Here is a 12,472-nt window from a genome sequence, read left to right as displayed (position 1 = left end):
TGACCAGCCCTGCAGAGGTTGTTGGAGGGTCAGGATGAGGCCTCATAGATCTTACATCCCCAGAACCAGGGATGCAGAGACTGAGCCAAAGGGACGCTCAGAGCATACTAGGTGGATGGGATGTGGGGTAGTTCAATTTCATCAAGGCCTTCCTGCGTGATCACATGTTCAAGTGTGCTGTCTCCATTGAACACCACTGTTTGGGTGGCCCCATCCCCAGAACCCCTCTCAGGGTGACCCCCCCCCCACCCCCACGGACAGGAAGCAACCCTGTGGGTTCCAAAGACTTGGGGAGTAAAGAATGAGTGACTCACTGTCAGATGTGCTGATGTCAGGAAAGCACCCAGGAGTGCAGGCATGTGGCCCATGGATGCACCAGGCACCCTGAGCCTTGGACCCTGTGTGGGCTCTGCAGGCATTCACCCGAAATTCCATGGGCTAAGAGGTAACCTTGACCAGGCTCACAGAATCCCAAGGCTTACTAGGAGCCCTGATCTCACTTTTGTGTGGAGGGTGTTAGTCAAAATGTAAACTATTTTCCTTTGGTCTGTTAGGGGTAATTGAGAGGAACATCAGTTGGGCATCATCCTTTCCTTGGAGTAAAATGCTGATTGTAAAAATTCAGATCCTACAATGATCCGAATCCTCAAATCCACATGGAACTCCCACCCCAGCCCCCACTGTTGTTTGATTGGAGATGGGTGCTCTCTCTCCCTGAAACAAGGGGTGGTTTGCTCCTCTGCCTTGGGACAGCAGCCTTGCTAAAGAAGGAACCCTGGGCCTCTCTCCTTCTGCCCAGAGCTCTCTGAGGACCAGGCGTCTGAAGGAGAGGGTGGAGGCCTGGCAGTTGACCAGAGTTTCATCTCCTGTAACTCCACCCTCCATCCTTTTGGTTCTGAGTTCCCCAGAGAATTCATGATTAGCCACAACAAATAGAAGGAATCCAAGGAGGTTTAGCATGCAGGCCCAGACCTGGACCCAGAGCCAGGGGCCCCACTCAGCCTGGCCTGGTCTTTTTCCACCAGGCAGCGCAGATGTTGTTATGGGGAAGATCTGGTGTTTGGAGCAACCTAAAAATGATGTCCACAGCAAAGCTGTTCTGATAAGGCTGAAGCCTTTCTTTCATGTAGATGACAGAGCCAGGCCTGCCTTCACTCACAGCCCATCCCCAGGCTTCTCAGTGCAGCCTCTGGCTGGGAGCCAGAGTTCTGGGCCCTCATGAGTCTGTGGGGGGTGATAGGTCCTGTCAGGTGACCCACACTCCTCCTGTGCCCTGGGAGAAGCAGAGGCAACTCTGGGCCAAAAAATGCACTCCTGCCATAAGTAACGAGCCCCTACGCTTCTCACTCCAGCCTGGCTGTGTCCTGTGGAACCTAATTTGTTCTCCATGACCAACTGGCCTTGCCCATCTGACTTCCCCTTACTCCCTCCATTCCCAGGTTCAATGTGAAGGCTAGGCTGCACTGGGAAGACTAGCTCCTCCTGGCTCCCGGTGGCCGTGGTGATGGGGGACTGACCGGCCAGGGAGGAAAGCAAGGCACAGGGAATTTCACTTAAGGGCTTCCCCATGACCTGTGAGTCACGTTCACTGCTTGCCTTCATGGAGGGACCTGGGCAAAGACTGAGCTTGGCAGGGAGAGATCTACAAGCGCCACCCTCCTCCCCTTTGTCCAGCTCCACAAACAGCACCATCTGCCCAGTTACTTGAACCAAGGGCGCATCCAGTCCATCAGGAGGTCACGGGGTGCCCACCCTAAGTTGTTTCTCAAGTCCTCTTTCAACCCTGTCCGAGCCACCAGCCTCATTGGTCTGAACACCTGTGTCAGCCCAGCTGGTCTCTGGCTCCTGTCCCCACCTCCTTCCAATCGGGCTCCTTCTCTGAAGCCAGTGTGATCTTTAAAACAGTAGATCGATCACATTATTCCATTGCTTAACAGCCTTCCATGGGTTCCCAGTCCTCTGAAACTGTTATGGGATGAATGGCGTCTTCTCCCCAATCCTCAACGCAGCACTAATTTGTTGAAGTCCTAGTTGGCAGTACCTTGGAATGTGACTATGCTTGGAGATAGGGTCATCAAAGAGGTAGCAAAGGGGAAAGAAGTCCGATGGTTGGGCCCAAATCCAGCTGACCGGTGGTGTCCTTATAAGAAGAGGTTGGGACACGGGCACACACTGAGGGCAAACCACTTGAAAACACAGGGAGAAGCTGTCCATCTTCATGCCAAGCAGAGGGGCCTCAGAAGAGACCAACCCCATTGACATCTTGACCTGGGACCACCAGCCTTCAGAATTGTGAGAAAATTAATTTCTGTTGTCTGAGCTGCTCAGTCTATGGAACTTTGTTACGCAGCTCTAGCAAACTAATACAGAGACTATACAGTCCAGACCTTCCCTTGATCCATAGGGCCCTACATCCCGTCCCTGCTTTTCCTACCCTTCGTGTTTTGACTTCACTGTCACTTCTAAGAGGGAGCCTTTCCTAACCTCACCACTCTTATCTCAGCAGAGGTCTCCTCTTGTGGTCCCCTGCCCACCTTGTCATTCTCCATCACAAGAATCTTAGTTCTTTCCTTCACAGGCCTCCTCTTGGTTTTACAGATCCCATTTCATTGCTTTTGAGATGCAAACTTGCCCTACATGTGAACACTTCGGAGATTTTGATGTATAGTGTCCGGCTTTAATTGCCAGCCTGCGTTCTTTCTTAGTGACATACAACTAATGGTGACTCTGACGGCGCCTTAGTTTCAGTGACAGGTGGTGCGAATGTGTCTGTGGTTATTTGTTTACCATCTCCACCTCATTCATGGGTAGCCCCGCAGGGGCAGGCTGTTCTGGGGTCCTTCAACACTGATGCCTGGGACTGAGGTATAAGTCACATTGAAAGGATGCGATCCTTGGAGATGGCGGACTGTCACTTTGCCTGAAGTCAAATGTTGGTCCTTTTAGATTAGGGCTTTAAAGCTGGCAGTCCGTGAACAGGTTGGAGGCGTTCACACACCTCTGCATGCAAAAGATGCAAGAATCCATTCAAAAATACGAGTTGACCCTTGAGCCACTCAGGGGTTAATGTACATATAATTCGTCATAGGGCCTCCATTTCCGCCATTCCTCTGCATCCAGAGTCAAACCGGCCATGTAATACTGTAGTAGTTACTATCGAAAAATACCCGTGTATGAGTGGACCCACACGGCTCAAGCCCACGTTGTTCAAGGGTCAACTGTAATCCCTAATGATTGTGCTGCACGTTCACTCGCTAGGAGAAAGCCTGGGGCTGTGCCGGGGGACGGGACATGTGCCCCCACCCTCCTTCCTCGCCCCAGGCCTTTGGTCAGCTACCCTAGAATCCACAGGAAGCGAATTTCGTCTTTGGAAAAAAGTCACCCAATTGGAAGGGGCTCCTGAATGAGAAAACTCATTTATAAATTCCCCGGGCAGCTTTTTTTGCCCTTAATCTTTTGACCATTGCTTAGATGGCAAGCTGCCCTTTTGTCCCTCTGCTGGAAAATTCAAGGTGGCTGATTCTGCAGACGCCGGTTCCTGGCAGGCTGCACAGCACTTTTTCTTGCAGTGAGTGAGCACTGGCTTCCCAGTCTGCAGGGCTCCCTGTTCGAGGTGATGCCCTCACCAGAAAAGCCTCTTTTAACCGGAACGGAAGCCAAGTTTGCAGTGGGCTTTAGGCACGTCCAGCCACGTCCCTTAAGACAACGAATTCCCTGCCCCCCTCACCAAGGAGGGAGCTCTGTAGTCACACTTTACTGTTCCCAGGGGGCTGGGGTCAGGGCCAAGTAGGGAGTGGGCAGGGTGCTTGGATAATGAGAAAGTGAAGACTTCGTGAAGTTCACCCTGCTACCCTCTGTTGAAGGTTCACAAGCAAGCGTTTCCCCAGAGCACAGCCTCTCTGGCCGAGACATGCCAGCTCCAGGTGGGCTATGGGAGGCCCAGTCTTCTGGGACGGGCCCCGGAGAAAGTATGCCCATCTCCCCACTGGAAAAATAATTCCCATTCTTTGCTTAATCCACAGGCTGCGGCTGTAAATACCTGAGTGTGCAAACATCTCCCCGGGGCTGGTGGGGATTAGGCCGAATCAAGCCTGGCCCACTGCATGTACAGGACTGAAGCAGCCAGGGCCCAGGGTTGGGAATCACAGGTGACAGGGAGAGAGCGTGTCGAAGTCTGGCCACCAAGGGGCAGGCCAGCCATGCATCTGAGTGGGGTGGGGGGCCGGGCCTTGCCTCTCGCCTTCGCAGATCCAGCAACAGGAGGGCCCTGATGTTGATCCCAGGCATCTGCCTTGCCCGCAGCACTCCTCCACCATGAAGGTCCTCTGCTGGGGACTTTCCAAAGGACTTCCTCCTCAGGAACTTCCACCATTATTCTCCCCTTCCCTGCTTTTCCCTGATGGCTGCTGTTCCCTGAAGGTCTCTGGACATTTGTCCTGGCATCACCCATTGATGCTCACCTAGAGGCCCTCCTTCCCTTCTCCCCCTGGCTCCAGCTCCACCTGTCTTCAAGCTAAATTCTTAGCTCATGTTCCATTTCAATCACCAGGACCTTCGGTTATCAAACATTTGCTTATGTCGACTGATACTCCCTGCACTGCTGCTAAGGGTATATAGTCCGTGCAAGAGGCAGGCAGACACGCTGTCGTAGGGCAGAGGGATGCGCTGTGGCAGAGGAGGGTGGGTACTTGGTACCTAGTTCCTATCCTCACCCTGGGAGCCAGAAGGGGGACATGATGAGTGCTCTCTGACTGGGTTGTCCGGATGATGCGGGACCTGAAGGAGAAGGGAGGTGTACTCATGGACAGGGCGCAGGCATGAGGCTTGCCCTGCTGGATTAGTTTGAGGACTGGTGAGAGGCCCTGTGTTGCTGCGTCTGGGGAGGGGAAGGTATAGGAAGAGCCGGTTAGGAGGTCATTGATGGGGGCAGAGGGGCTGTACATGCAGGGGCCTTCGGTGGCAGGATGGGCAGCACCACATGCCAGCTTGCTGCTGGAGATGAGGGGAGGGTGACACCTGCCTTTCAGGCTGGGGTATCTCCCTATGACTGTCTGTGGGGCAAAGGCCCTGGGAGTGCTGGGCTCAGTGGGCAGGGACAGCCCTGTATCAGTGAGCAGCATACACAGGCTGGGATCCCCCACAGGGCCTCGCTGAGGTCAGCCCAGGTCTGGGGTTGGACAGCAGATGCGCCAACCTGCTTCCCTGGGTGGCACGTTGCAGGTATCTCCATCTGCTCCCTGTCCCTTGTCCAGGTGGGCTGCTTCCTGAAGACCCCGAGGTTCCCCATCTGGGTGGTGTGCAGTGAGAGCCACTTCAGCGTCCTGTTCAGCCAGCAGCTCGAGCTGCTGCGAGATTGGAGGACCGAGCGGCTCTTCGACCTGTACTACTACGATGGCCTGGCCACCCAGCAGGAGCAGATCCGGCTGACTATCGGTGCGCTACCTCCCCACCCATCCTGTGCGACCGGGGAGCCTTCAGACTGGTCGGGGACGCCGGCCTTAGCACGCCCACTCAGGGCAGGCAGAGAACAATGCAGACTCGACTGTTGGGACTGGGGGATCAGAGGGCGAGTAAGAGCAGGGCCTCCTGCAGGAGGGGGCCAGCACTGGGCCTTGAGAAACAGTGGGCTTAAAGGCTGGAAGGTGCGGTGCAGGCTACATAGGAAAGAGCATCATGTCAGCAAGTTTGGGATTTTATTCTCCAGGCAGAGGGGAGCCAGGGAAGGTTCTGGAGCAAGGGGAGTGATGGGATGAGATGTTTTTGGAAAGAACTATTCTGGTAGCTGAAGTGGAGCAGGAGGGTGGGGTAGAGACTGGAGATGGGAAGCCAGTGAGTAGGTTCTGTGGTATCTGGGTCAGAGCTGACGGGCAGGAACCAGGGAGGGTCCAAATGAGAGAAGAGCGGTAGCTGCCTGAGAAGTCAGGTTCGAGGAGGAGGGTTGTTGATGCTGACCTCGGGTGAGCCTGGGCCTGGCTGATGACCGTGTGCCTCTCTCTCTCCCTTCCTCCCCAGACACCACCCAGACCGTCCCTGAGGACAGAGACAACGGCCTCGTCCCTCCCCTTGAGCTCTGCATCAGAACCAAGTGAGTCAGGCGCATCTCTGACTTCGGAGCCTTGCCTGAGTGGTGGTGGAAGGGCGGGGGGTGGGGTGCAGCAGTGGTGGGGGGCGGCCTATAGGAAGGAGAATGAGGTTCCTGGATTGTCCCCACCTAGGAGGGGTGTGTGTGATGGGAAACGGAGGACCCCCGCAGACTGGAAAGACTCAACGCTTGGGGCTGGTTCATATGTGGCATTTTGTGGTCACTGGAGCCCAGGGAGAAGCGTGTGATTTGTGAGATGACGTGTCTTCAGACAGCTTGTTAAAATGCCCCGTGTCAGGTGGTGGGGGTGGTGAGTTGGTGCCTCTTGAGACCCCTCCTCATTCAAGGCAGCAGCTGCCAGATGTGATGTGTACTGTTAGGCCCAAAGGAGGAAGAACAGGTGAGGTTACCTGGTGGTGTCGGGGGTGGGGCAGTGGGGCGCTTGAATAGGATCAGAAGCGAGGAGGACCCGGCCGGGCCAGGGTGTGCTCGGCCACGGCCTCCTGGAGCAGCGACGTCTCTGCGTCGGGGAGGGGCGGCCCCGGACCTTCTGCTGGTGCAGGTGGAGCCCTCTGAACACCCAGTGGAGGCACCCTGGGGCCTCCAAGGCAGTGGGGGTCCTCCAGTCCTCTCACCCGACCCTGGGTCTCTAGGGGGCCTGAGGATCAGGCCAGGCGACTCCTTGACTCAGGAGTTCTCTGACCAGGCCCAGAGCTGGGGTGGCACTCAGTGGCGGGGAGGCAGGGGGAATTGCCAGCGCTCAGGCTGACCCTTCGCAGAGCCTCTGGGCGGCGACTCAGAGGCCTCAGGGTGCCATGGGACGGGCAGGCCGGGAGGGAGGAGACCCGGCTTCCAGCAGGGGAGCGGGAGAACTTGCCAGCGTGGGTCCCAGGGTTTGGATCCCGGCCTTGCCGCTCTCTGTCATTGAGCCATCGGACTTCTGTCTGTGCCTCACTTTGTCGTCTGTAAAGTGGGGTTGCTGGCTCACACGGCTGTCATGAAGAGTACCCAGGACATCACCAAGTGCCTTGCACAGCCCTGGTTATTATTGTCTCAGCCGCTCACGACTCCCAGTGACCTTGGGCGCCCGGAGCCTCTGTTTTCCTGTTTGTGAAGTGGTGGCGGTTGGGGTGGAGGATGTGGGCCATGTCTGGGGCCCCGCATCTCTGACCGCCTGAGATCCAGGGGGCTCACCAGGAGCCTAGGGCTGCTGCCCAGCCACCCACAGGCCAGTGAGCCCTTGAATGGAGCCAAGGAGAGAAAGTAGGCTCTACAAACACAGGAAGGGACATAGAGGAGGTGTGGGGACATCTGCCTGTCCCCCATTCGTGCGTCCATCTGTTCATCCATCCACCTGCCTGCCCGCCGGGCCGGGGTGGAGCATTCCTGTGGGGTCATGTGCCGGCGTTTCTTTCGTCGGGAGGATTAAAGGCACACGCAGCCCGCTTTCCTTTCATGTACAAAGGGCCACTCATTCAGAGTGATGAGAGACGGGCAGCAGCGGGGGAAGGAGGTGACACCGACCTTGGCGCCTCCTGCAGGACAGGGTGGGGGCCGCTGGGCATCCTTCCTGCAGGAGGGTCTGCCCAGCGGGGCTCCGGACCACGCCCTGGACACAGGCTCTGCCCACCTCCAAACCCCTGGGCCCTTTCTCTGAAGGCCTTTGCAGGAAAGTCTGTCTCTGCAGCCCCCCCGGTGGCCCACTGCCCGAGCCTCTCCACTGGCCCTCTCTGCAGTAACTCTTCCTTTCCTGAGAATGCTTCTGCTGCAGAACTCGGCTCACCAGGTGTCTCCCAGGGGTCCAGGGACTGGGCTTTGTAGACTCAGCCCTGAGTGACAAGTGCTTGAGAATGACTTGGGGCTCTGGTCAGTCCAGAGACATCCAAGTGTGAACGTGGGCCTGAGTCTCCTCTCCGTCTTCTGTCAGCTATCTCTCCTCCTAGGACCTACCCCTGTTCCAGGGTGGGGCCACGAGCCCTGAAATGAACCAGTGAAATGACGGCATGTAAAATGATCTGGAGAGGCTGCCCTGAGCCCTTGGCCCGGGGCAGGCGGTCCAGGCTGAGTCCCTGCCCTGCCCTCGTCCGTCCCGGCTCACTGTCACGGGAGCAGCCTGGGCCAGACTGAGTCCTGGCATCTCCTCCAGCAGAGCTCCTTAGTGCTTGTCACAGATAGGAAATTGTCATATGTGGGCAACACGCAGGGTTTGGGACAACTGGCCTGGGCTCCTGGTTGGCCCAGACTCCACACAGTTCCCTGATGGCTGAGGGGATCAACGGTCCAGCATATCTGTGTTTGTCCCCTCACAGGGAAGGTTTGCTCTAGAGTGTGGTCCCCAAGGCTTCAGTGGGCCTCCCCTGGAGGGGCGTGGTTAAACACAAATCCCACATCCCCCCACCCTCATCTCCGAGCTTCTGATTCAGTCTGTTTGGGATGTGGCCTGAGAACCTACATTTCTCAAGTACCCAGAGGCTGTAGGTGCCACTGTCCTAGGGCGGCTTTGAGAACTGATGCTCTGGTGGCTGGTGGGGGTGGTGTCCACCTCCCCCTCACCCTCCCTGGCTGCCTGGTGAGGGTCAGACATCAAATGAGATGCTGAGCCTCCAGCGTCTGGCCTGCTATGACACACTGGCCCTGAGGTACTTCCTTCCTGGCTCTGCTGGCTGCGCCCTGCCCCCCCAGGTCTGAGTGCTGCACCCCCTGTGTGGACTTTGCTGAGACCAGTTCAACATCTCCCATCACTTGCTCTACCCTGATGGGTCCTTCTGGGTAGTTAACACGGCACAAGTTTTCCCAGCATCTTTCCCGGAAAGCTGAGTGGGTGAGTGAGTAGAGGGAATGCGGGATTTTTCCCCCTGTGTACCCATCAGATAACATACCACTGTAATGGGAAACAGCAGGCCCGGCCTCCTGGAATCCTGTTCCAAGGGGTTGGATTACAAAGGCTTTGCATTTTGTTTTCATCCCAGATTCTCAAACAGCTCAAAGGGAAAAACTTGGGAAAGTGGCCTTCAAGGTCAGCGAGACCCGCTAGAGCTGGGGCCCGCTCTCTTGGGGGATAGGTGCCGCTGCCTTGACAGGAAGCATGTATGGCCCAAGCTCAGGTCCTTTCCAAGGCCAGTTAGAGTCCAAGCACCTGCTGAAAGACAGCGAGCTCTCACAGCAGCATAGACCAACTTGAGGGCAGGTGGGATTTCTCCATCATCACTCCAACCTCATGAAACTTCTGGACTTGACTCTATGCAAGAAACAGCTGGATGAGACTTGCATCTTGCTCTCAGAGTTCACAAATGGACAGAAGTCAAGTTCAGAATCAACTCTGTGGAATCCAGGAAGAGACGCACTGCCCACCCTCAGACTCAGCTCTTGTGGCCCCGTAAGAGCCTCTGACACTCACACTAACCCGCACGAGGCACGCCACATGCCTGGCCATCTGGCAGCCTGCTTGGATCCACAGAAAGGCCCTTGGACAACATCTGACATGGCCCTTCCTTCTACGGACAGGGTTCTCTAGGGTTGGGGTCTGGCCCCAGGCCACACCCCGAGTCAAGAGCAGTGCAGAGCCTGGAGCTTAGGCCCATGCTGTCCCAGCCCAGTGGAAGGTCACTGAACGGGCAGGGTGACTTCCCGCCACCTGGCTTTGTTGCCATGGTGACATTGCACAAGACCAGACTGCCAGACTTTGGAGAAGAGCATCCTAATTGGAACCCACCCGCGGTTCCGGACCACCTCCACTCTCTAGTGTAACGCATGCCTCGACCTCAGAGAAGCTCCTGTTACCTTTGCTGTGTCTGTCCCCTACCTTCCTCCCTCCTCTGTTCTCTAACCATCTCAGCAAAAAAAAAAAAAGCCTGATTTATGGTCATTTCCAAACAAGGCACACACAGTAACCTCTCTCAAGCTTCCAGCCTCAGTAGAATAGGGGAGAGAAAATGAAACGGTTGTCAACAGGCCAGAGAAAAGAGGAAAGAACTCATAACTGGGGCCTGGGGCTGGGCCACAGATGTTTCTGTTTGGAGGATCAGACGAAAAATGGAAAATGTAATTTCAGCTGGGACGGTGCCTTTGAGGGGCTGTAGCTGAGCACCCACCTCCCTCTGCTGCTTCCCCCGGCCTGAAGAATCTCTGCAAACACCCTTCTTGCCTCGGTGCCGTCTTCACAGTGCCTCTCACCTGCTGAGGGAGGGTTCCCTGAGTGCTCCTGCCGCCCAGACCCTCTCTTCTGAGTCCCCTCCCTGCAGCCCACAGGCACAACTGCCCGTGGTGTTCCTTGTTCATGGAATATGCGACACCATGATGCACAGCATTGAACGGGAGTCTGGAGACCCCAGTTGAGTCCTGGCTCTGCTACCGTCACGTGGCATGACTTCCAGGTCTGGCTCAGTCTGGACCTCCACTTCCCATCTGTCGACTGGGTATAATGGTGCCTTCCCTGAGCTGTTGTGAGGTTGAGAAAAAGCATTCCCTTTCCTTTGGAGACCTTGGGGGACTCACACGCAAGGTTGGCCGAGGATGTGTGGGGAGGAGACAGAAGGGAAGGGAGGGGAGGTGGGCCTTCTCAATGCCCACTAGGGTCAAAGGAGAAGGGGAGTGCAGTGTGAAGACTCAGGTTTTCCTGCTGGTGCCCCGGCTTGAGCAGGGGTAGCAGGGGTAGTGGGTGTGCAGGGGGTGTGGCCGCTCAGCAGCACCCCTGGGAGCCCAGCCCTGAGCCAGCGGTCATGGAGGGGATGGAGGCAAGTGAGACCAGCTCTGCGCGTTAGGGGCTCACAGTCTAGCAGGAGAGGGAGACAGCACGACAGTATGGTGGGGGGAGCCTGACAGCAGTTCTGAGGAAGGATACTTCTGGAAGGAGGGGTCCTAGAGCTGACCCTGAAGGATGCGGGGTGGGCAGGGAGGATGGTCATTGCAGGTGGAGGTGCTGCGGGAACACCAGTGGGCTCTTGTCTAACACTCGACTGTCCGGGGAGACACAGGTGCTGACAGCGCAAAGGACTTTACTGGAAGGGTGCCTGGGCGGAGAGCAGCAGGGTAAGGGAGCCCAGGGGAGCTGCTCTGCCCGTGGCTCGCAGTCTCGGCTCTTATGGGGAGGGGATTGGCTTCCGGGTGGTCTCTGGGCAATCGTTCTGACTCAGGGTCCTTGCTGCTGAAGCACGCGTTGCTCAGCCAAGATGGATGTCAGCGAAAAGGATTCTGGGAGGTGGTCGGGCATGTGGCGCCTCCTTTCCACCTTTTCCTGAACTCTTCAGTTTGATGGTAGCTTGTTCCGTGTTCCTTACCAGGATCTCCTGTCGTAAAATAACTCACGCGATTGGTTCCTATGGTTCCTGGCCAGGGTGGGTGGTTTCAGTCTGTATATTCCCCTAACAGAGGGCGCAGCCCTGGCCAGGCTCTCAGGTGAGAGGCAGCCCGTGGGGCTCATGCTCTAGCTGCTCTGGCTGCCAGCGGCTGGCACCTAGGATGGGATGCTGGCACACTGGATACTTGTCTGGAAATCCAAAGCGAGTGAGAGGAATTCCGGGGTGTATCTCTACAGGTCAGCTCTGGTGGCTTTAAAAGCACGCCTGCTGTCTTCTCCTTGCTGGTACAGCAAGTCATCTTTTTTTCCTCTGAAATACACGAGTTCTGTCAGTGTTCAGAATCTGTGGAGGCAGGTCACTACTCCGTGATGGCTGCTGGAGAGGAAAGGGATTCAGTCGTGATCATGGGATGGGCCTGCCCATGACGCTGAGCGGACCTGAGCTCGGGACCACCGCATCTTCACTGAGCTCAACCCCTGAGCCAGTGGTCCTTGACTGGGGGCAATTTTGTTCTGCAGGGGATAATTGGCAACATCTGGGGACATTTTGGGATGTCCTTGGTTGGGGGGAGGGTGTCAGAGGTCATGCGGTGCACAAGACAACCATCACAACAGAACTATCCAGCCCCGAATACCCACTGTGCCCACGCTGAGGAGCCCTGCTCTAAACTCTCACACCTTCAGCCTCCTTCTTCATAGCTGAGTGAGCTTTGATGCTGCCTGCCCACTCAGACAGAGAAGGCACCCCACTCCAGTACTCTTGCCTGGAAAATCCCATGGATGGAGGAGCCTGGTGGGCTGCAGTCCATGGGGTCGATAAGAGTCGGACACGACTGAGCAACTTCACTTTCACTTTTCACTTGCATGCATTGGAGAAGGAAATGGCAACCCACTCCAGTGTTCTTGCCTGGAGAATCCCAAGGACGGGGGAGCCTAGTGGACTGCTGTCTATGGGGTCGCACAGAGTTGGACGTGACTGAAGCGACTTAGCAGCAGCAGCCCACTCAGAAGCCACTCCATTTCACCCTTTCCTTTCTCTATCAGCCCCTGATTGCATGTTTAGAGTTCTGTTCATCCTTGTAATTGGCCCATAG

The 12,472-nt window shown here is 56.3% G+C and overlaps 1 protein-coding gene across 1 annotated transcript in view; it reads left to right on the top strand.

The window, feature by feature from the left end:
* Nucleotides 1–12,472, top strand: part of MINDY4 (MINDY lysine 48 deubiquitinase 4) — a 118,246-nt gene that overhangs the window by 101,075 nt on the left and 4,699 nt on the right. Inside the window, exons 17-18 of the mRNA XM_068973121.1 lie at nucleotides 5,253–5,433; nucleotides 6,013–6,085. Of these exons, the coding sequence (XP_068829222.1) occupies nucleotides 5,253–5,433; nucleotides 6,013–6,085 (254 nt within the window). The remainder of the gene's footprint in view (nucleotides 1–5,252; nucleotides 5,434–6,012; nucleotides 6,086–12,472) is intronic.

This window comes from Capricornis sumatraensis, chromosome 5, assembly GCF_032405125.1.
Source record: "Capricornis sumatraensis isolate serow.1 chromosome 5, serow.2, whole genome shotgun sequence".
NCBI lineage: Eukaryota > Metazoa > Chordata > Mammalia > Artiodactyla > Bovidae > Capricornis > Capricornis sumatraensis.
The sequence above is the reverse complement of the archived record's forward strand: the minus strand, read 5'-3'. Positions and strand labels throughout refer to the sequence as shown.